Source organism: Staurois parvus, unplaced genomic scaffold, assembly GCF_062004578.1.
Source record: "Staurois parvus isolate SC_StPar_1 unplaced genomic scaffold, SC_StPar_1.0 ptg000723l, whole genome shotgun sequence".
NCBI lineage: Eukaryota > Metazoa > Chordata > Amphibia > Anura > Ranidae > Staurois > Staurois parvus.
The window spans coordinates 1,778,926-1,801,298 of NW_028318519.1; the positions used below are offsets into that span (position 1 = coordinate 1,778,926).

The window sequence follows — 22,373 nt, forward strand, 5'->3', positions numbered from 1 at the left end:
ACAAGGACCATGCGCTTTACCTGCGGATCCATTTTTGAACATGCTCCTATTTCTTGAGTGAAACGTGGGCACAGCAGCCCATTCAAATGAATGGACCATGCAGGCTGCACGCCCGCAGTAGTGTGAACCAGGCCTAATAAGTAGCATCAAAGTCGCATCAAAGTATTGCAGGAACTTATGTGTCCAAAGTTGCATTGTTTAGTAAAATATGACAGCTCTGATCATGTAGTATAACTTTGTAGTGTAACTTTGATGCTACTTAAGTACCAAGTTGAGTGTAAAGTCGCATCAAAGTCGCACTACGGCTGTCATACTTTAGTAAACAATGCGACTTTGGACACATAAAAGGTTCCTGCAATACTTTGATGCGACTTTACACTCAACTTGGTACTTAAGTAGCATCAAAGTTACACTACATGAACAGAACTGCCATACTTTCCAATTAACGGGAAAAAAAAACAAAAAAAAAAAAAAAACACATTTAAAATGCGTATTCAAAAGTGCAAAACGTGGCAGAAAGACGCAAGGCGTCAACCGCAACCTGCATAGATCTGCTTCCAGGCATATGAATGATATCAGATGGACTGAAATGCAACAAAGAAGTTAATTTGAGGGTAACACTAGTTATCTGAGCAATGTTTTGGGGTGTGGTGTGTGAACCCCCGAAAAATGTGAACATGGCTTGTATACGGTACAGATCCAAGCAGCACACAATTCCCAGAGCAGTGAAGAGGTTAATTTTGCAGTTTATCGGGTAGTGTGAACAATGCCGGGTCCACCAGAGAAGGGGTTAATCCGGCAGCACATTTAGTGCAGTGAAGGGGTTAGTCCGGCAGCACATTTAGTGCAGTGAAGGGGTTAGTCCGGCAGCACATTTAGTGCAGTGAAGGGGTTAGTCCGGCAGCACATTTAGTGCAGTGAAGGGGTTAGTCCGGCAGCACATTTAGTGCAGTGAAGGGGTTAGTCCGGCAGCACATGTAGTGCAGTGAAGGGGTTAGTCCGGCAGCACATGTAGTGCAGTGAAGGGGTTAGTCCGGCAGCACATTTAGTGCAGTGAAGGGGTTAGTCCGGCAGCACATTTAGTGCAGTGAAGGGGTTAGTCCGGCAGCACATTTAGTGCAGTGAAGGGGTTAGTCCGGCAGCACATTTAGTGCAGTGAAGGGGTTAGTCCGGCAGCACATTTAGTGCAGTGAAGGGGTTAGTCCGGCAGCACATTTAGTGCAGTGAAGGGGTTAGTCCGGCAGCACATTTAGTGCAGTGAAGGGGTTAGTCCGGCAGCACATTTAGTGCAGTGAAGGGGTTAGTCCGGCAGCACATTTAGTGCAGTGAAGGGGTTAGTCCGGCAGCACATTTAGTGCAGTGAAGGGGTTAGTCCGGCAGCACATTTAGTGCAGTGAAGGGGTTAGTCCGGCAGCACATTTAGTGCAGTGAAGGGGTTAGTCCGGCAGCACATTTAGTGCAGTGAAGGGGTTAGTCCGGCAGCACATTTAGTGCAGTGAAGGGGTTAGTCCGGCAGCACATGTAGTGCAGTGAAGGGGTTAGTCCGGCAGCACATGTAGTGCAGTGAAGGGGTTAGTCCGGCAGCACATGTAGTGCAGTGAAGGGGTTAGTCCGGCAGCACATGTAGTGCAGTGAAGGGGTTAGTCCGGCAGCACATGTAGTGCAGTGAAGGGGTTAGTCCGGCAGCACATGTAGTGCAGTGAAGGGGTTAGTCCGGCAGCACATGTAGTGCAGTGAAGGGGTTAGTCCGGCAGCACATTTAGTGCAGTGAAGGGGTTAGTCCGGCAGCACATTTAGTGCAGTGAAGGGGTTAGTCCGGCAGCACATTTAGTGCAGTGAAGGGGTTAGTCCGGCAGCACATGTAGTGCAGTGAAGGGGTTAGTCCGGCAGCACATTTAGTGCAGTGAAGGGGTTAGTCCGGCAGCACTTTTGGTATGCAGGAATGATTGTTTTGTAGTAAATGGAAAAAATGAAAAAATGAAAAGAAGGGGTTAATTGGAGGGTAACACTAGTAATCAGAGCAATGCTTGCAGTAATATGTGTGAACTGGGGTCTCCAAACTTTCTAAGTAGAGGGCAAGTTTACTGTCCTTCAATTTTTAGGGGGGCCGGACTAGGGCCATTGGGAGTAGAAAAGGTCCGAATGTCAGTGGGGAAAAAAATGCCCCATCTCTGATGTCAGCCCCATTGTTGGTGTCATTGTGGGGAATTGTGCCATGTCATTGGGTCCCATTGTTGGTGTCATTGTGGGGAATTGTGCCTCATCATTGATGTCATTGGGCCCCATTGTTGGTGTCATTGTAGGGAATTGTGCCTCATCATTGATGTCATTGAGCCCCATTGTTGGTGTAATTGGGGGAATTGTTCCTCATCATTGATGTCATTGGGCCCCATTGTTGGTGTCATTGTAGGGAATTGTGCCTCATCATTGATGTCATTGAGCCCCATTGTTGGTGTAATTGGGGGAATTGTTCCTCATCATTGGTGTCATTGGGGGAATTGTGCCTTATCATTGGTGTCATTTGGCCCCATTGTTTGTGTCATCGAGAGGAATTGTGCCTAAGGTTGCCACCTCATCCCTTTAAAACTGAACACATACTATGTACACAGGTTCTGGGGCTGGTAATTAAACTCACTTAGTGCCTTATCTGCATTAAATTAGCCACAAAACTTGTGTAATTTATATGTGTTCAGTCTTAAAGGGATGAGGTGGCAACCTGAATTGTACCCCAACATTGGGCCTCATTGTTGGTGTCATTGGGAGGAATTGTGCCTCATCATTGGTGTCATTGGGCCCCATTGTTTGGGTCATTGGGAGGAATTGTGCCTCATCATTGGTGTCATTGGGCCCCGTTGCTGGTGTCATTGGGAGGAATTGTACCTAGGGTATCCACCTCATCCCTTTAAAACTGAACACATACTATGTACACAGGTTCTGGGGCTGATTAAGGTGGTAATTAAACTCACTTCGTGCCTTATCTGCATTAAATTATCATATGAACCTGTGTAATTTATATGTGTTCAGTTTTAAAGATATGAGATGGCAACCCTAATTGTACCCCATCATTGCGCCCCATTGTTGGTGTCAGTGGGGGAATTTTGGTGTCAGTGGATGATATATCTATAGTGCTCCAGGATATGGATAAAAGTCAGCAAAAGGACGCATCTGGCCCCAGGGCCACAGTTTGGAGACCACTGGTATAGAGCATGGAAGGAAGTTCATTCCGTCATTCCTCTGGTGATGCAATTAATGCTGGATCCAGCGGGGATGGGGGTAATCCAGCAGCCGATTTCTTAGTTGGTGCAGTGAAGGGGTTAATCCGGCAGCAGTTTTGATATGCAGGAGTAATTTTCCAGAAAGCGGTAAATGGTTTAATCTGCCTACAGGAACATGAATAATGTTGGGTGGAGTCAAAATGGAAAGAAGGAGTTAATTTGAGGGTGACATTAGTAATCTGAGCTAATGCTTGGGGTAATATGTCATTGGGAGGAGTTGTACCCCATCATTGGGCCCCATTGTTGGTGTCAGTGGGGGGGAATTTTGCCCCATTGTTGGTATCAGTGGATGAAATAGTGCCCCAGGGGCTGGATAAAAGCAAGCAAAGGGCCGGGGTTCCAGCGGGGATGGGGTTAATCCAGCAGCCAATTTCTTAGTTGATGCAGTGAAGGGGTTAATCCAGCAGCACTTTTGATATGCATGAGTAATTTTCTAGAAAGTGGTAAATGGATTGATCTGCCTCCAGGAACGTGAATAATGTTTGGTGGAGTAAAGACGGAAAGAAGGAGTTAATTTGAGGGTGACATCTGAGACATGCTATGAGTAATGTGTGTGAACGTCCAGTATAATTAATGTAGCGTAGTGATGTAACCCGAATAATGGGAACAAAGCTAGTAGTGAAGGGGTTCATCCCGGGAAACAATACAGTGAAGGGGTTAATTATGCAATATGAACTATATACTGCTATATACCGATAATGTGAACCAATTACCTGTGATGCAGTGAAGGGGTTAAACTAGTCCGGTAAATACCTTTTGCATGGAGCATGTCCTCCAATGTGAGTATGTATGGGGGGGGGTCATCTAGTGATCAATAAAATATGAGTGGAGGGGGTCCAACCTTGTACTAATGCATGGTGCGGGGAGGAGGAGAGAGCCGGAGAGTGCCGTGTAGCAGCTCATTTGGTAATGTAAACCATTGAATGCATTGGGGTGGTTTAGGTAACATCATGGGCAGTGCTGTACAGGTACATGATGGGTGTACATAGTAATGTGAGTATTGATGTACCCTGGCAGTGAAGGGGTGCACAGTGTAATGAGAGTATTGCTGTATCCTGACAGGGAAGAGGTGCACAAATTAATGTGAGTATTGTTGTATCCTGACAGGGAAGGGGTGTACAGAGTAATGTGAGTATTCCTATATCCTGGCAGTGAAGGGGTGTATGTAGAAATGTGATTATTGCTGTACCCTGGCAGGAAAAGGGTGTAAAGAGTAATATGAATATTGTTGTACCCTGGCAGTGAAGGGGTGTATGTAGTAATGTGAGTATTGTATCCTGGCAGTGAAGTGGTGCACAGAGTAATGTGAGTATTGCTGTACCCTGGCAGTGAAGGGGTGCACAGAGTAATGTGAATATTGCTGTATCCTGGCAGTGAAGGGGTGCACAGAGTAATGTGAGTATTGCTATACCCTGGCAGTGAAGGGGTGCACAGAGTAATGTGAATATTGCTGTATCCTGGCAGTGAAGGGGTGCACAGAGGAATGTGAGTATTGCTGTATCCTGGCAGTGAAGGGGTGCACAGAGGAATGTGAGTATTGCTGTATCCTGGCAGGGAAGGGGTGCACAGAGGAATGTGAGTATTGTATCCTGGCAGTGAAGCGGTGCACAGAGTAATGTGAGTATTGTTGTATCCTGGCAGTGAAGGGGTGCACAGAGGAATGTGAGTATTGTTGTATCCTGGCAGTGAAGGGGTGCACAGAGGAATGTGAGTATTGTATCCTGGCAGTGAAGGGGTGCACAGAGTAATGTGAGTATTGTATCCTGGCAGGGAAGGGGTGCACAGGGGAATGTGAGTATTGTTGTATCCTGGCAGTGAAGGGGTGCACAGAGGAATGTGAGTATTGTATCCTGGCAGTGAAGGGGTGCACAGAGGAATGTGAGTATTGTATCCTGGCAGTGAAGGGGTGCACAGAGGAATGTGAGTATTGTATCCTGGCAGTGAAGGGGTGCACAGAGGAATGTGAGTATTGTATCCTGGCAGTGAAGGGGTGCACCGAGTAATGTGAGTATTGTATCCTGGTAGTGAAGGGGTGCACAGAGGAATGTGAGTATTGTATCCTGGCAGGGAAGGGGTGCACAGAGGAATGTGAGTATTGTATCCTGGCAGGGAAGGGGTGCACAGAGTAATGTGAGTATTGTTGTATCCTGGCAGTGAAGGGGTGCACAGAGGAATGTGAGTATTGTATACTGGCAGTGAAGGGGTGCACAGAGTAATGTGAGTATTGTATCCTGGCAGGGAAGGGGTGCACAGAGTAATGTGAGTATTGTATCCTGGCAGGGAAGGGGTGCACAGAGGAATGTGAGTATTGTATCCTGGCAGGGAAGGGGTGCACAGAGGAATGTGAGTATTGTTGTATCCTGGCAGTGAAGGGGTGCACAGAGTAATGTGAGTATTGTATCCTGGCAGTGAAGGGGTGCACAGAGTAATGTGAGTATTGTATCCTGGCAGTGAAGGGGTGCACAGAGGAATGTGAGTATTGTATCCTGGCAGTGAAGGGGTGCACAGAGGAATGTGAGTATTGTTGTATCCTGGCAGTGAAGGGGTGCACAGAGTAATGTGAGTATTGTATCCTGGCTGTGAAGGGGTGCACAGAGGAATGTGAGTACTGTATCCTGGCAGGGAAGGGGTGCACAGAGTAATGTGAGTATTGTTGTATCCTGGCAGGGAAGGGGTGCACAGAGGAATGTGAGTATTGTATCCTGGCAGTGAAGGGGTGCACAGAGGAATGTGAGTATTGTATCCTGGCAGGGAAGGGGTGCACAGAGGATTGTGAGTATTGTATCCTGGCAGGGAAGGGGTGCACAGAGGAATGTGAGTATTGTATCCTGGCAGGGAAGGGGTGCACAGAGGAATGTGAGTATTGTTGTATCCTGGCAGTGAAGGGGTGCACAGAGTAATGTGAGTATTGTATCCTGGCTGTGAAGGGGTGCACAGAGGAATGTGAGTACTGTATCCTGGCAGGGAAGGGGTGCACAGAGTAATGTGAGTATTGTTGTATCCTGGCAGGGAAGGGGTGCACAGAGGAATGTGAGTATTGTATCCTGGCAGGGAAGGGGTGCACAGAGGAATGTGAGTATTGTATCCTGGCAGGGAAGGGGTGCACAGAGGAATGTGAGTATTGTATCCTGGCAGGGAAGGGGTGCACAGAGGATTGTGAGTATTGTATCCTGGCAGGGAAGGGGTGCACAGAGGAATGTGAGTATTGTATCCTGGCTGTGAAGGGGTGCACAGAGGAATGTGAGTACTGTATCCTGGCAGGGAAGGGGTGCACAGAGTAATGTGAGTATTGTTGTATCCTGGCAGGGAAGGGGTGCACAGAGGAATGTGAGTATTGTATCCTGGCAGTGAAGGGGTGCACAGAGGAATGTGAGTATTGTATCCTGGCAGGGAAGGGGTGCACAGAGGATTGTGAGTATTGTATCCTGGCAGGGAAGGGGTGCACAGAGGAATGTGAGTATTGTATCCTGGCAGTGAAGGGGTGCACAGAGGAATGTGAGTATTGTATCCTGGCAGGGAAGGGGTGCACAGAGGATTGTGAGTATTGTATCCTGGCAGTGAAGGGGTGCACAGAGTAATGTGAGTATTGTATCCTGGCAGTGAAGGGGTGCACAGAGTAATGTGAGTATTGTTGTCTCTTCTCAGGTCTCGTCTCCCTGAGGGTTGGACTCGCGGTCAGCTCTGGGCCGGTCGCTCGGAGTATTAGTTCAGCGCGGAGGACAGATCCCATCTCATGGACAGCGGGGCTCCCATCCCCGGGACGGCTCCTGGACTGGATGTGAGGTCTGGGTAGGGGCCACGGGGGGCTCTGGAAGAGGCTAGAGATAGAACAGAAACACCTCAGCCATCAGGATGGGATCCAGACTTTGTGCACTCATCCCGCTCACCCGACTCCTCTGCTATATCACAGCCTGCAGCACAGGTAAGAGTCTGGGGGCCACTCCTCATTCCCCCCAATGGAAGAGTCAGGGGGCCACTCCTCATTCCCCCCAATGGAAGAGTCAGGGGGCCACTCCTCATTCCCCCCCCCCAATGGACAGAGTCTGGGGGCCACTCCTCATTCCCCCCCCCCCAATGGACAGAGTCTGGGGGCCACTCCTCATTCCCCCCCCCCCAATGGACAGAGTCTGGGGGCCACTCCTCATTCCCCCCCCCCCAATGGACAGAGTCTGGGGGCCACTCCTCATTCCCCCCCCCCCCAATGGACAGAGTCTGGGGGCCACTCCTCATTCCCCCCCCCCAATGGACAGAGTCTGGGGGCCACTCCTCATTCCCCCCCCCCCCAATGGACAGAGTCAGGGGGCCACTCCTCATCCCCCCCCCCAATGGACAGAGTCAGGGGGCCACTCCTCATCCCCCCCCCCAATGGACAGAGTCAGGGGGCCACTCCTCATCCCGCCCCCCCCAGTGGACAGAGTCAGGGGGCCACTCCTCATCCCGCCCCCCCCAGTGGACAGAGTCAGGGGGCCACTCCTCATCCCGCCCCCCCCAGTGGACAGAGTCAGGGGGCCACTCCTCATCCCGCCCCCCCCAGTGGACAGAGTCAGGGGGCCACTCCTCATCCCGCCACCCCCCCCCAGTGGACAGAGTCAGGGGGCCACTCCTCATCCCGCCCCCCCCCCCAGTGGACAGAGTCAGGGGGCCACTCCTCATCCCGCCCCCCCCCAGTGGACAGAGTCAGGGGGCCACTCCTCATTCTCCCCCCCCCCAGTGGACAGAGTCAGGGGGCCACTCCTCATTCTCCCCCCCCCCCAGTGGACAGAGTCAGGGGGCCACTCCTCATTCTCCCCCCCCCCCAGTGGACAGAGTCAGGGGGCCACTCCTCATTCTCCCCCCCCCCAGTGGACAGAGTCAGGGGGCCACTCCTCATTCTCCCCCCCCCCCAGTGGACAGAGTCAGGGGGCCACTCCTCATTCTCCCCCCCCCCCCCAGTGGACAGAGTCAGGGGGCCACTCCTCATTCTCCCCCCCCCCCCCAGTGGACAGAGTCAGGGGGCCACTCCTCATTCTCCCCCCCCCCCCCAGTGGACAGAGTCAGGGGGCCACTCCTCATTCTCCCCCCCCCCCCCCCAGTGGACAGAGTCAGGGGGCCACTCCTCATTCTCCCCCCCCCCCCCCCAGTGGACAGAGTCAGGGGGCCACTCCTCATTCTCCCCCCCCCCCCCAGTGGACAGAGTCAGGGGGCCACTCCTCATTCTCCCCCCCCCCCCCCAGTGGACAGAGTCAGCGGGCCACTCCTCATTCTCCCCCCCCCCCCCCCCCCCCGTGGACAGAGTCAGCGGGCCACTCCTCATTCTCCCCCCCCCCGTGGACAGAGTCAGGGGGCCACTCCTCATTCTCCCCCCCCCCCCGTGGACAGAGTCAGGGGGCCACTCCTCATTCCCCCCCCTCCCCAGTGGACAGAGTCAGGGGGCCACTCCTCATTCCCCCCCCTCCCCAGTGGACAGAGTCAGGGGGCCACTCCTCATTCCCTCCCCTCCCCAGTGGACAGAGTCAGGGGGCCACTCCTCATTCCCCCCCCTCCCCAGTGGACAGAGTCAGGGGGCCACTCCTCATTCCCCCCCCTCCCCAGTGGACAGAGTCAGGGGGCCACTCCTCATTCCCCCCCCTCCCCAGTGGACAGAGTCAGGGGGCCACTCCTCATTCCCCCCCCTCCCCAGTGGACAGAGTCAGGGGGCCACTCCTCATTCCCCCCCCTCCCCAGTGGACAGAGTCAGGGGGCCACTCCTCATTCCCCCCCCTCCCCAGTGGACAGAGTCAGGGGGCCACTCCTCATTCCCCCCCTCCCCAGTGGACAGAGTCAGGGGGCCACTCCTCATTCCCCCGCCCCATTAACATGCTAATTCATTATTGACATAAGACCTGTTTTCATTGCCTACCTTATTTATGTCATCACTGGGTCTCTGTGCTTCTCTATGCAATGCAGGCAGATCATGGTTTGTAGGTGGAGCAGTTAGAGTGGTGTACATAGCTTCCTGAAAACATCACAGCACCCAGCCTCAGTACTCCTCTCAAGAGCCTGCAAGCATGATGGAAGCAGTAGATTGGCTCTTGGGGGGAGTTGTGCAAATACCAAAATCCCTTGCTGAGTATCTGACTGGTGCACAGCCCCTCCTCCATGCCTAGTGCAGATATGTGGGCCCAGCAGGTCCTCTTTATACCTATGACACGTGGAGGGGTCAGGGGTGCCCGAGGAGTGAGGATTTCATCAGCAGAACCACCCTCAGCTGTGAATGTAATAAATAGAAACCTGAAATCACAGGAAATGTTTCCCATTTAGAGGTAATGAGAGTGACAACGACTCTGCCGGAGGGAGTCCCCCACCCTCGTGTGACGGGGGGCAGACGTTGTTAAAGGGTCACTCCACCCCGAATGCATGGATCAGTTATTGGGTGCAGACAATTCTAACCTTCATGGACCCTGTTGATGAGAATCCTTCATTGAGTTCCCGGGTCTGTACACCTGCTGTGCCCATTATGAGGGGTTCCCACCATCCCTGTGCTGAGTTCCCGGGTCTGTACACCTGCTGTGCCCATTATGAGGGGTTCCCACCATCCCTGCACTGAGTTCCTGAGTGTGTACACCCGCTATGCCCTTTATGAGGGGTTCCCACCATCCCTGCGCTGTTTCTGGGTCTGTACGCATCTTATATTTTCTGAAAGCAGACACCCTGGAGAATTAAATGTTGGTAGTTCCAAATCATGTCATGTATCATGATATTACCATCCATGTTTGTTAAATGATAATTTGTATATGTAACTTTTGTAATTTTTTTTTTTTTAACTTTTTATTTTTTTACAATTCTCTTTATTTGCAGCACATAGAGGAGTACAAAAGATGATGCCCCCATGTGATAGTATTTTGCTGTGACAGGTTCCCTTTACTGAGACATTAGATCTGGGTAGGGAAGGGAGGAGATCCGCTGATCACATGACCACTGTAATTGGCTGGTCACATGATTGAATGCCGGTCCCACTAGCGGAGACCATTAGGATCATTGGGGACCATTGGGAGTCAGTCCCGCCAGCTACCAATCGTGAGTGGGAGCCATTGCCGATCCATAGCAGGGAACATGAGCTGTCTTTCACAGCTCAGTCTCTGTGCTGGGAGGATGCAGTAGGTGCACTCTCAGCACAGACACATCTGCCACCCAGCCAGGGGCAGACTGACAACTCATGGGGCCCCCCGGGCAATAGGGGATCATGGGGCCCCTGTGTCCTCGCTCGCACTCAAACCACACCCAAAAAAGCCTATGAAAGGTACCAGGGATATCTCATGGGGCCCCCTACTGACCCCAGGCCCTGGGGCAGTGCCCGAGTTCCCCAATGGTTAGTCCGCCCCTGCACCCGGCTCCACACGTGGGCGTAAAAACCACGCTTTTGCTTCCCCACATACACAGGGGGCGATCGATGCTTCACGCTGTAGCAGTAGGAGTCGACGAGGACCATGTCCCTGGACGCCCCTGGTTCTATCCATAGTAAAGCCACGCTTGTTATATATTTCTTATTATTTCACTAAGGGGTGTGTTTTTTTTTGTTTTAAATTGCATAACAATTTGCCCAGTAAAAGTAAATGTGTGAACAGGGTAAAAAAAAACAAATGTGCTGGTCAAAAGTTTGCCATTGGTTTAAAATGGAAAGTACCGCATTTGGCTACTAGATGGCGCTAAGTATCACAGTCATTTCATACTTAGCGCCATCTAGGGGACAAATGGTTGCACTTTTTATTGATTTTAAAATGGAAAATACACATTTGTCCACTAGATGGCACCAAGCATCATATGAAATAACTAAGATACTTATGCCAGCCATAGACGGTTTAAAAATCAGCCGATTTTCGCATTGTTAGTGGGTTAATTGGTCGGCCGTTTTTCAGGTTTTTTACACATTTTTTTTTCGGTCATATTGGAAAATTTGCGGCCAATTTGGACGATCTGCCGATTTTCCCAGCAATTATGGGCAAATCAGCCGATCATTTTATCGATTAAAAAATCTGCGCATGAGCCGTGACCTGCAAGGGACAGAAGTTATGGGATGAACTTTATAACTTAGTCGGATGATTTTTTATTTTTTTTATTTTTGTAGCGTTGGTGGTAACGATCGATTTCTTTTTTTTTTTTTTTTTTAAAAATCGGCCGATGTTCAACCCATCTATGGCCTGCATTAGCCCCATCTAGCAAAATTCACTATCCACTTGGCCAGGCCTTTTCTGACACTTTTTGTTTACATGTAAAAAAAATCTTTTTTTTTTTTTGTGCTAGAAAATTAAGCAGCGCCCCCAAGCAATATATATATTATAAAAAAAAATTTATATATATATATATATATATATATATATATATATATATATATATATATATATATATATACTATAACTTTTTTATTTTTTTTTTTTAAAGCAGGGGCCCTAGAGAATAAAATGGTGGGTGTTACATTTTTTTTTTTTTCACACGGTATTTGATCAGAGGTTTTTTTTTCTTTCTTTTTTAATGCACGAAAACACAATATAATAAAATAACAAAAAGTTAAAAGATGATGTTACGCCACGTAAACAGAAACCAAACTCATCTCACGCTTTAAAATTGCGCACACTGGTGCAACGGCGACACGCAGTGTAAAATTTAACAACCGTAGGTGACGCTCTTAAAAGCAGGGTTACCAGTTTAGATTTACACAAGCGGAATCCCTGCCTTTCGAAATTTAGTTCGCATGTGCGGGACGATCGCTGTTTGTGCGCGTGCGGGACCGACAAGTGTTCGGGCGCTTTAAATGTTTTCATTATTATTTATTTATTTTTAAACTGTCACTTTCTTAATCAGTTTTATTGTTATTACAGGTAATATAAATATCCGCAATGATAGCAATAGGCAGTGACAGGTCCTCTTTATGGAGAGATGTGGGATCTACTAGACCCCAGATGTCTCCTCTGCCCTTAAAGGCATCTGATTAAATCAAGATCGCTGTGATCAGATTCTTTTTCAGTTTAAAAATGGCGCCATTTACATCCGGGGAAACCAGAAGAGATGAATGCTTATCGTTTCCAGGTTCCTATATCATAGAGGTGATCAGAGCTGTTCCGGTCTTTGATTTCCTCTATGGTCAGCTGGCGGAAGCGCCGGCTGGTCGTTCGGGTTTCTTGGTGGGATGGGAGAGAAGAGGAAGGCGGTGGGAGAGTGGGGGACGTCCCCTCGTTTCCAGGTTCCATCATCATAGAGGTAATCAGAGCTGTTCCGGTTTTTGATTTCCTCTATGGTCAGCTGGCGGAAACGCTAGCTGGTCGTTCGGGTTTCTTGGTGGGATGGGAGAGCCGTGGAAGGCGGTGGGAGAGTGGGGGACTTCCCCTCGTTTCCAGATTCCTATATCATAGAGGTGATCAGAGCTGTTCCGGTCTTTGATTTCCTCTATGGTCAGCCGGCGGGAGCTCCGGCTGGTTGTTCGGGTCTCTTGGTGGGATGGGAGAGCCGTGGGAGAGTGGGGGACATCCCCTTGTTTCCAGGTTCCTATATCATAGAGGTGATCAGAGCTGTTCCGGTCTTTGATTTCCTCTATGGTCAGCTGGTGGAAGCGCCGGCTGGTCGTTCGGGTTTCTTGGTGGGATGGGAGAGAAGAGGAAGGCGGTGGGAGAGTGGGGGACGTCCCCTCGTTTCCAGGTTCCATCATCATAGAGGTGATCAGAGCTGTTCCGGTCTTTGATTTCCTCTATGGTCAGCTGGCGGAAACGCTAGCTGGTCGTTCGGGTTTCTTGGTGGGATGGGAGAGCCGTGGAAGGCGGTGGGAGAGTGGGGGACTTCCCCTCGTTTCCAGATTCCTATATCATAGAGGTGATCAGAGCTGTTCCGGTCTTTGATTTCCTCTATGGTCAGCCGGCGGGAGCTCCGGCTGGTTGTTCGGGTCTCTTGGTGGGATGGGAGAGCCGTGGGAGAGTGGGGGACATCCCCTTGTTTCCAGGTTCCTATATCATAGAGGTGATCAGAGCTGTTCCGGTCTTTGATTTCCTCTATGGTTAGCTGGTGGAAGCGCCGGCTGGTCGTTCGGGTTTCTTGGTGGGATGGGAGAGAAGAGGAAGGCGGTGGGAGAGTGGGGGACGTCCCCTCGTTTCCAGGTTCCATCATCATAGAGGTGATCAGAGCTGTTCCGGTCTTTGATTTCCTCTATGGTCAGCTGGCGGAAACGCTAGCTGGTCGTTCGGGTTTCTTGGTGGGATGGGAGAGCCGTGGAAGGCGGTGGGAGAGTGGGGGACTTCCCCTCGTTTCCAGATTCCTATATCATAGAGGTGATCAGAGCTGTTCCGGTCTTTGATTTCCTCTATGGTCAGCCGGCGGGAGCTCCGGCTGGTTGTTCGGGTCTCTTGGTGGGATGGGAGAGCCGTGGGAGAGTGGGGGACATCCCCTTGTTTCCAGGTTCCTATATCATAGAGGTGATCAGAGCTGTTCCGGTCTTTGATTTCCTCTATGGTCAGCTGGTGGAAGCGCCGGCTGGTCGTTCGGGTTTCTTGGTGGGATGGGAGAGAAGAGGAAGGCGGTGGGAGAGTGGGGGACGTCCCCTCGTTTCTAGGTTCCATCATCATAGAGGTGATCAGAGCTGTTCCGGTCTTTGATTTCCTCTATGGTCAGCTGGCGGAAACGCTAGCTGGTCATTCGGGTTTCTTGGTGGGATGGGAGAGCCGTGGAAGGCGGTGGGAGAGTGGGGGACGTCCCCTCGTTTCCAGGTTCCTATATCATAGAGGTGATCAGAGCTGTTCCGGTCTTTGATTTCCTCTATGGTCAGCTAGCGGAAGCATCGGCTGGTCGTTCGGGTTTCTTGGTGGGATGGGAGAGCCGTGTAAGGCGGTGGGGGAGTGGGGGACGTCCCCTCCCGCTCCTTTTTAAAAGCAATCCAGTGGCTAATTGGCCGCTAGGTTTGCTTTTTACAAAAAACGTCGACTGTCCACTTTAAAAAAGCAATACCGGGATGACGACCCGATATACCACTTGAAGCCCAGTGAAGTACAGGGTACATCGCTGGCAGGGGCAGACTGACAACTCATGGGGCCCCTGGGCAATAGGGAATCATGGGGCCCTTGAGTCCTTGCCCAAACTCAAAAAAGCCTATGAAAAAAGTACCAGATCGCAGGTCATCAAGTGGCTATGGTACTTAGCTCCATCTAGTAGCCAAATGCGTGTTTTGCATTTTAAATCCATGAAAAACTTCCGATCAACACAGGAGATGGCCTCATAACATTTGCTTTTTTGCCCCATTTGCACAGAACGAATGTACGGTACATGGACATTCACTGGGCGAACCGCTATGCAGCATTTTTTTTAGAAATACACCTAAGCCCGGATTCACACTAATGCAATGCGGGAAACGCTGTGAATCCTGTGCGTTTTCACTGCAATCGCATAGTGTTCTTGCGATCTGGTGTGGGTGTCAATGATAAATTAATGACGCCCCAGAAAAGATCACAAAACGCGATGCAATTGCTAAAAATCACACGAGCGAGAACACCCGTGCAATGCGATTCAGGGGCAGATTTAAAAAAAGGGTCCTGCACCTTTTTGGTGTGGATGCGATTTGACCATACAAAATGTATGACTCAAATCGCACCGCACAGACATTTTGCATGTAATCCGCACAGGAATGCCCTGTGATTCCTGTGAAAATGACTTGCGTTGTCCCGCACTTAGTGTCATGTCTGTTCAAGAAGCTATTATTCTGATAGGAGTGACTGAGTTGGATGAAAATAAAAAAAAACATATTAAAAGTATATGTATAACCAAAACTTGTCCTTCTATTTGTGAGAGAATGTGAATGTGTTATAACTTATATTCATTTTAAAAATCATTTTAAATAAAACTTTTTTTTTTTAATTACATGACCTAAGGCAAAAAAAAGCTCAAAATGATTTCTCCTACGCCTGCCATTCATGAAAATACCAAATATGTGTTATAGTGTGCATTTTGGTGTTTTTGTTTTTTTTATACTACTGAAACACACAGAAACTAAATTTTTTTTTTTTTTTAATTAACCTGACTTTTGACACTGACCTTGATACTAACCTACATCAAGCCCTAATCTCGGTCCCAGATTTATAAGGGGCACCTGCCCTGAACCCCCTGACAGTAGGGCCCCCCATACAAAAATATTTAAAAAAATATATAAATAATGCAAGGTGGTATCAAAATATTTTGAGACTAGTTTTGTAACAAGTGAAAAGATGGCAGCACAAGGCTCCTGAACAGTCACAGGGACCTCCGACCTTCATAATTCAGTGTGCCAAAAGACATTGTCCTGTGTACATCGAGAACTGTGCAACTGGTGCTATTCTGACCACGTGCATTACCACGTCTGCTATTTCATCATCTACAGCAAGTTAGAGCAAAGAGCAAACGTGAAATTCTCTGAAACTGGGCAAATCTGCCACAGAGACGTCTGACATGAGTTGTCAAGTTTATGGCAATGTTGCAATGAGTCATTTGAGGTGTTTTGAGTGGCACATGCGCTTCAAATGCAGGAGAACATCACTGGAAGACGATGAGAGATCAGGAAGACCTTCAACGAGCTCAACCCCCGAAAATGTCAAAACCGTTCAGCAACTTGTACATGATGATCATCGGAGAACAATCCTCAACATTGCTGCCATTGTTGTTGTGTTATACGGAACAGTCCAGGCAATCACGTGTGATTTGAACATGCGCCATGTTGCTGCCAAGTTCATCCCCAGGCTGCTGACCCAGGAGCAGAAGGAACGCCATGTCAACATCTGCCAAGAACTCCCATCAGCATGCCGTGGATGGCCCGTCCTTCATGTCGAGGATCATTACTGGTGACGAAAATTAGGCGTACGGGTTTCCTGCAGAATTTCACATTTCCTCTTTGTTCTAACTTGCTGTCTATGATGAAAATGGCAGACATGGTAACATACATGGTCAGAATAGCACCAGTTGCACAGCTCCCACAGGATGTGTCTTTTGGCACACTGACTTATGAAGGTCAGCACTCCCTGTGACTGTGCATGCAGCCTTGTGCTGTCACAAAACTAGTCTCAAAACGTTTTGATACCACCTTGCACTATTTATTTTTATATTTATATAATTTTTTTAAATATTTTTATATAGGGTGGGGCCCTTCTGTCAGGGGGCTCAGGGCAGGTGCCCCTTAAAAATCTGGGACTGAGATCAGGGTTTAATGCAGGTTAGCATCAAGGTCAGTGTCAGGGTCAAAAGTCAGAGTAAATTTTAAAAAAAATTTATTTAGTTTCTGTCGGTGCTCCCTGTGACTGTGAGTGCAGCCTTGTGCTGTCATCTGTTGGTGTAATAAAAAACTAGTCTCGAAACAGATACATACTATGTATGTATCTTTTTCTCCAATCAGAAGGAGGAAGAGAGTACAGGGACAGGTTTAGTCAATCGCAGGCTTTCACACCCATCATGTGATCCAAAGCCAATCCTCCCAGCTCCCGCTTGTTCAGACTTAGGTTATGGACGTTTCATTTTCTGATCATATACTCCGCGTCAATTGGAAGACACACATTTGCCCCATCTAATTTTCTATCTGGGCTATATGAGAGTTTTTTTCCCTGGGCTCCTCCCACAGGCGGTGGGTGCTCTTGGTTCTGCTGTCTGTACCATGGTAGGGTACACACTTTCTACCAATGATGATGGAATATTCCTGTAAAAACAGCATAGTTGGTCCTGAAGAAGCGGGATCGAAACGAGTAGACTATGTATAATAGTATTGCTATGCTATGTTTCCTCTATTGGTTTTAATCACAATTGCTTGACATGCATAGCACCATTTTTACGATTCCCTTTTTGTAATACATTTTGTTTGATTTTAACTGTACTTTATATTCTATCTTTTATTCCCGTCTACATATATAAATTCCCATTCAATTATCCCGTGTCTCTAGGGGCATTAAAAATGCCCCTAGAGACACGGGATGCCAACATTTTTAGCGTGCTCCTACTGCCCCCCCCAATTTGTAATGGTGGTGGATGGCGGTGTTCACATGCCACAGTTGCGATGCTAAATGAAAACCAAATCAAGTGAAAAAGTGCTAAGTGACAAAATAGGTAAACAATTTGTACTGCTAGTTTCCTACAAGACACAACTGACTTTCTGAACAAGATCAACAACATCCAGCAATTACCATCTAATACACTTCTAGTCATAAAATATAAAAAATATAGTGAGCGCTCCTGTAAAACAGTAAAAGTAAGCAGCTGATAGCACTAAAGGAGATCACAACCGCCTCAAGTATAAATAAATAAAGTGCAGCGCTAAAAAACAACAAGCAGAAAGTTCGATCTAAAAAGTTCAATCTTTAAAATTCGTTATCAAACGTTCGTTAATTAATCGATACAGTAATGAAGTAGGCACAGCTATGAGGAATCCGGAAGAAATGGCAGAAATGCGCACTCACCGACCGCGCATAGGAAATGCGCATGTGTGTATTAGATTCTGCAGATGTCGATCTCCCTCAGGAAGGGGTGTCATCAAACGATAGTCTGCTGGGCTCACAGGACCTCCTTAAGATCAGGATGGATCAACCAGGTAAAGACTCCCTCTAGGTGAAGGCTTCCCTCCTCTGGATGTAGTATATATTGGAAGCTGTGTCTGCTGACCCCTCAATGAGGGGCAAAAAGTGGAAGAGTACCCATAGTGTAATATGTCAAAATTTTATTGGTAACAAACTCAGTGCAGGGTAGGTCAGTAATGGTGCTGGCAAGTGCCAAAAAACACAAAGTGCAAGAAACAATGTTACTGACCCTAATTATAGAGTGGCCGCCAGACCTCCTCGTGGTCTGGGCGGCAATGAGGCGTTCCTCCTGACTGACAGCCTGTGACGCCTCATTGCCGCCCAGACCACGAGGAGGTCTGGTGGCCACTCTACTATTAGGGTCAGTAACATTGTTTCTTGCACTTTGTGTTTTTTGGCACTTGCCAGCACCATTACTGACCTACCCTGCACTGAGTTTGTTACCAATAAAAGTTTGACCTACTACACTATGGGTACTCTTCCACTTTTTGCCCCTCATTGAGGGGTCAGCAGACACAGCTTCCAATATATACTGCATCCAGAGGAGGGAAGCCTTCACCTGGAGGGAGTCTTTACCTGGTTGATCTATCCTGATCTTAAGGAGGTCCTGTGAACCCGGCAGACTATCGTTAATACACTTCTAGTGACTATGGATGTAGCATCCCTGTATAGTAATATCCCTCACAAGGATGGATTAGCTGCATGTCACAGATCCTTATCATCCTCACCAAACAACAAATACACTGCTGAGGATGTTACACAGCTCATTGAATTCATACTTACACACAACTACTTTACTTTCAATAAAGACATCTATCTTCAATGTATGGGCACTGCGATGGGAAGTAAAATGGCACCCCAATATGCCAATTTATTTATGGCTGACCTGGAGGAAACATTCCTGAACAGCATGGAACAAAAACCATACAGATACTATCGCTATATTGATGATATTTTCATCATATGGACAGAAGGTGAAGAAAACCTAAAACAATTTTCTCATTGATCAACACTTTTCATCCATCAATCAAACTAAAAATGGAATACTCAAACACACACGTCAACTTCTGTTAGGGATCCGGGTATGACCAGAAATGTGTGGACTGACACAGGGAAACGCAGGCTTCAGGTATAGAGTAAACAAGACAATTTATTAAAGACTAAACAACACAAACGCAGTGCAAGGTAAACATAACACAGTGCAAACAACCCAACCTCCAACAGATAACCATATATATACAAATCAACGTAGTCGGGCAGGCCGGGTCGGTAGCAAACGGGCAAACAGGGTACCAGGAGAGAGCAGAAGAGTGGTCAGGAATAGCCGAGGTCAGGACAGGCGGAGTTCACTCAGAGTCAGGATCAAGCAGAACCAGGAATCAAGCAGGAAGCAGACAGGATGCAGGTACAGGGTTTCATGGGAAACATTACACCAAGGCCCTGATCACAGGCCTGGCCATTCCTTAAATACACCTGCTGCAATCAGCCTCAGGTGATGTCTCATTGCAGGAGTGAGCCTCTGGTTGCTGAGAGCACCCGCTGGCCAGCCGTGGTACTGCAGCCCACAAGGCAGGTGAGTCCCACCACCACTGGCAAGTCCATTCCTGACAACTTCCTAGACACCACAGTACACATCAGGGATGATACGCTTCACATCTCAATATACAGGAAACCCACTGACAGATGCAACTACCTCCACAGTTCCAGCTTCCACCCCCAACACACAAAACGTGCCATCATACACAGTCAGGCCATTAGATACCACTGAATATGTTCAGACCCAAGAGACAGAGATAAACATCTCGGGACACTAGCAGACTCCTTCCATAAGAAAGGTTACAAGGACAAAACTATCAACACCAGCATAAACACAGCCTTGAGAACACGAAGGGAAAATCTACTTCAGTACAAGGAGAAAAAAACAAACAAGCGTGTACCTCTAGTAACCACATACAACCCGGCACTAGAAGGGATAAGAAAAATAATCAAAGATTTACAACCCATCATAACAGAGGATAGAACGCTGAAAGAAATATTCCAGAAACTCCCAATACTGGCCTTCAGACAACCCCCCAACCTCAGAAATAAACTAATCAGTAGGAAACTTCCTTCTGATTATGATGTCACAAATAATGGAAGCAAACCCTGCAATAAAAAAAAGATGCAAACTGTGCAACCAAATCAATCCATCAAAAAGTGTCAGACACTCAAAAGGGATCTTCAATATCATACAGCTGCACCTCCAGTAATGTTGTGTATCTTATCCAGTGCAGGAAATGTAGCCAAGGATCTTATGTTGGCGAAACAGGACAGAAGTTGCAAACAAGGATGAATCTGCACAGACATACCATCAAGGAAAATAAAGAAGATGACTTTTGCACACCTGTGGGACACCATTTCGCACAACCAGACCACACAATGGGAGACCTCAATAATTTAGTTGTTAACCGCATGCCGCCCAGCCACTGTAGATATACGGCGGCAGGGCGGCACTCGCAGGCAAAACCACGTTTTAAAACGTGTGTTTTGTAAACAAATAGGGGGCGCGCGCGAGGCGCGCCGCCGCCCTATTTGTCCTGCGGATCTCCGCTGCAGATGTCAGTCGCCGGGTCACAGCCGCTCCTTAGCGGCTATGTCCCGGCGATCAGCGGCAAACAGTGACAGACAGCACAGCTGCAGTAGCTGTGCTGTCTGTCACTTCTCTGTCAGCTCGAGGATGAGCTGATCGAGAAAGAACAGTTTCTCTTTCTCGATCAGCCTTGTCCCGCCCAGTACACCCCCCCCGCCCCTAGTAAAACACTCCCCCTCACTCCTATAACCCTTCCCTGCAAAATAAATATAACCCCTTCCTCCCCATTGCCATTAGTACAGTGTCAGTGTTTTTGTTTTTGCACTGATCACTGTATTAGTGTTTTTGGGGATGTCAGTGACCCCAAGTCAGTACCCCCCAATGTCAGAATGTCCGCCGCAGTCCCGCCATAAGTCGCTGGTCGCTGCCATAAGTCCCTGATCGCCGCCATAATTCGCTGATCGCCACCATTATTAGTATAAAAAAAACCCTAAAAATCCCAGTATCTTTCCCGCCATTTGTAAACGCTATAACTTTCACGTAAACCAATTAATTTATACGTATTGGGTTTTTTTTTTAGCAAAGACATGTCGCAGAATGCATTTTGGCAGAAATTTATGACTAAATTTGATTTTTGCATTTTTTTTTACTGGATATATTTTATAGCAAAAAGTCCAAAATATTTTTTTCTTCCCTCAAAATTGTCAGCCTTTTTTTTTATAGCGCAAAAAATAACCGCACAGGCGATCAAATACCACCGAAAGAAAGCTCAATTTGTGGGAAAAAAAGGATGTACATTTCATTTATGTACCGTATTGCATGACCGCGCAATTGTCCATTAAACTAGCGCAGCGCTGTATAGCAGAAAAATGGCGTAAATTGCAGTATTCATACCATAGTTTGTAGACGCTATAACTTTCACACAAAGCAATCAATATACACTTATTGGGATTTTTTTTACCAAAAACATGGAGCAGAATACATTTTGGCCTAAATTTATAACTAACTTTGAGTTTACTATATATTTTTTATAGCTGAAAGTAAAAAATATTGTTTTTCTTCAAAATTTTTGGCCTTTTTTTGTTTATAGTGTGAAAAATAAAAAGCGCACAGGTGATCAAATTACACCGAAAGAAAGCTCTATTTGTGTGGAAAAAAGGACGTAAATTTTGTTTGGGTGCAGCATTGCATGACCGCGCAATTATCGGTCAAATTAGTGCAGCGCCGAGTAGCAAAAAGAGGCCTGGTCATTAAGGGGGGTAAATCCTCTGGAGCTCAAGTGGTTAAAGGAAATTTCAAATCCATTCAGGAAAGAAAAACTTTTGAACTAAGAATGATAATTCTATTTGACACAAGAGATAAGGGCCTGAATTTGGACATGGGATTCCTCACTCATTATCCAACAGTTTTATGACTATCACCTCAAGCATGACTCCCTCTGTGATGTGAGTGTTGTCTCCCCCCCCCCTTTGCCTTTGCTATGTCTTATCTCTAGCCTCTTTTTTTTTTTTCATCTCTTCTAACATTCTGCTAAAACTTTGTGAGTAGTACTGCTTGGACCTTGAAGAAGGGGACACTCCTCGAAAGCTTGTTCTCAAAATTGTATGTTAGTGCAAATAAAAAAAATATCAGGGACAGCACTCAATTGTTTCTGTGAAAGAAAAAAAGTCCAATATCTTTTATAGACGTAAGAACCAGTGACATAAGTCCGGCTGTGACACCTCTTCTGTGGAAGAATTCACCTCTATGCACTTACCAGAACTCTGGTAAAAACAAGCCCACAGTATTACTGCAATCTCTGACAGCCTCCTTCACTCATTCCTCTTGACGGATCCGGTCAGAAGTAATCAGGACACACCTTAATACAAATAGCTCAGCACACAGTTCCCAGAGAAAGGTGCATAGTGTAGTATTTTATTCGAAACACAGTATAAAAATCCACGTGGAGTACATAAAACAAGTGGCCGGATTTACATAAATGGCTGCCGGATCATGCACGGACTCAGTGGT

At 47.7% G+C, this 22,373-nt stretch overlaps 1 protein-coding gene across 1 annotated transcript in view; it reads left to right on the forward strand.

The window, feature by feature from the left end:
• The window catches only part of CHRNA2 (cholinergic receptor nicotinic alpha 2 subunit), a 194,261-nt gene that overhangs the window by 11,327 nt on the left and 160,561 nt on the right, over positions 1-22,373 (forward strand). The window contains exon 2 of the mRNA XM_089653872.1: positions 6,921-7,197. Coding sequence (XP_089509998.1) covers positions 7,128-7,197 — 70 coding nt within the window. The 5' untranslated portion in view covers positions 6,921-7,127. The remainder of the gene's footprint in view (positions 1-6,920; positions 7,198-22,373) is intronic.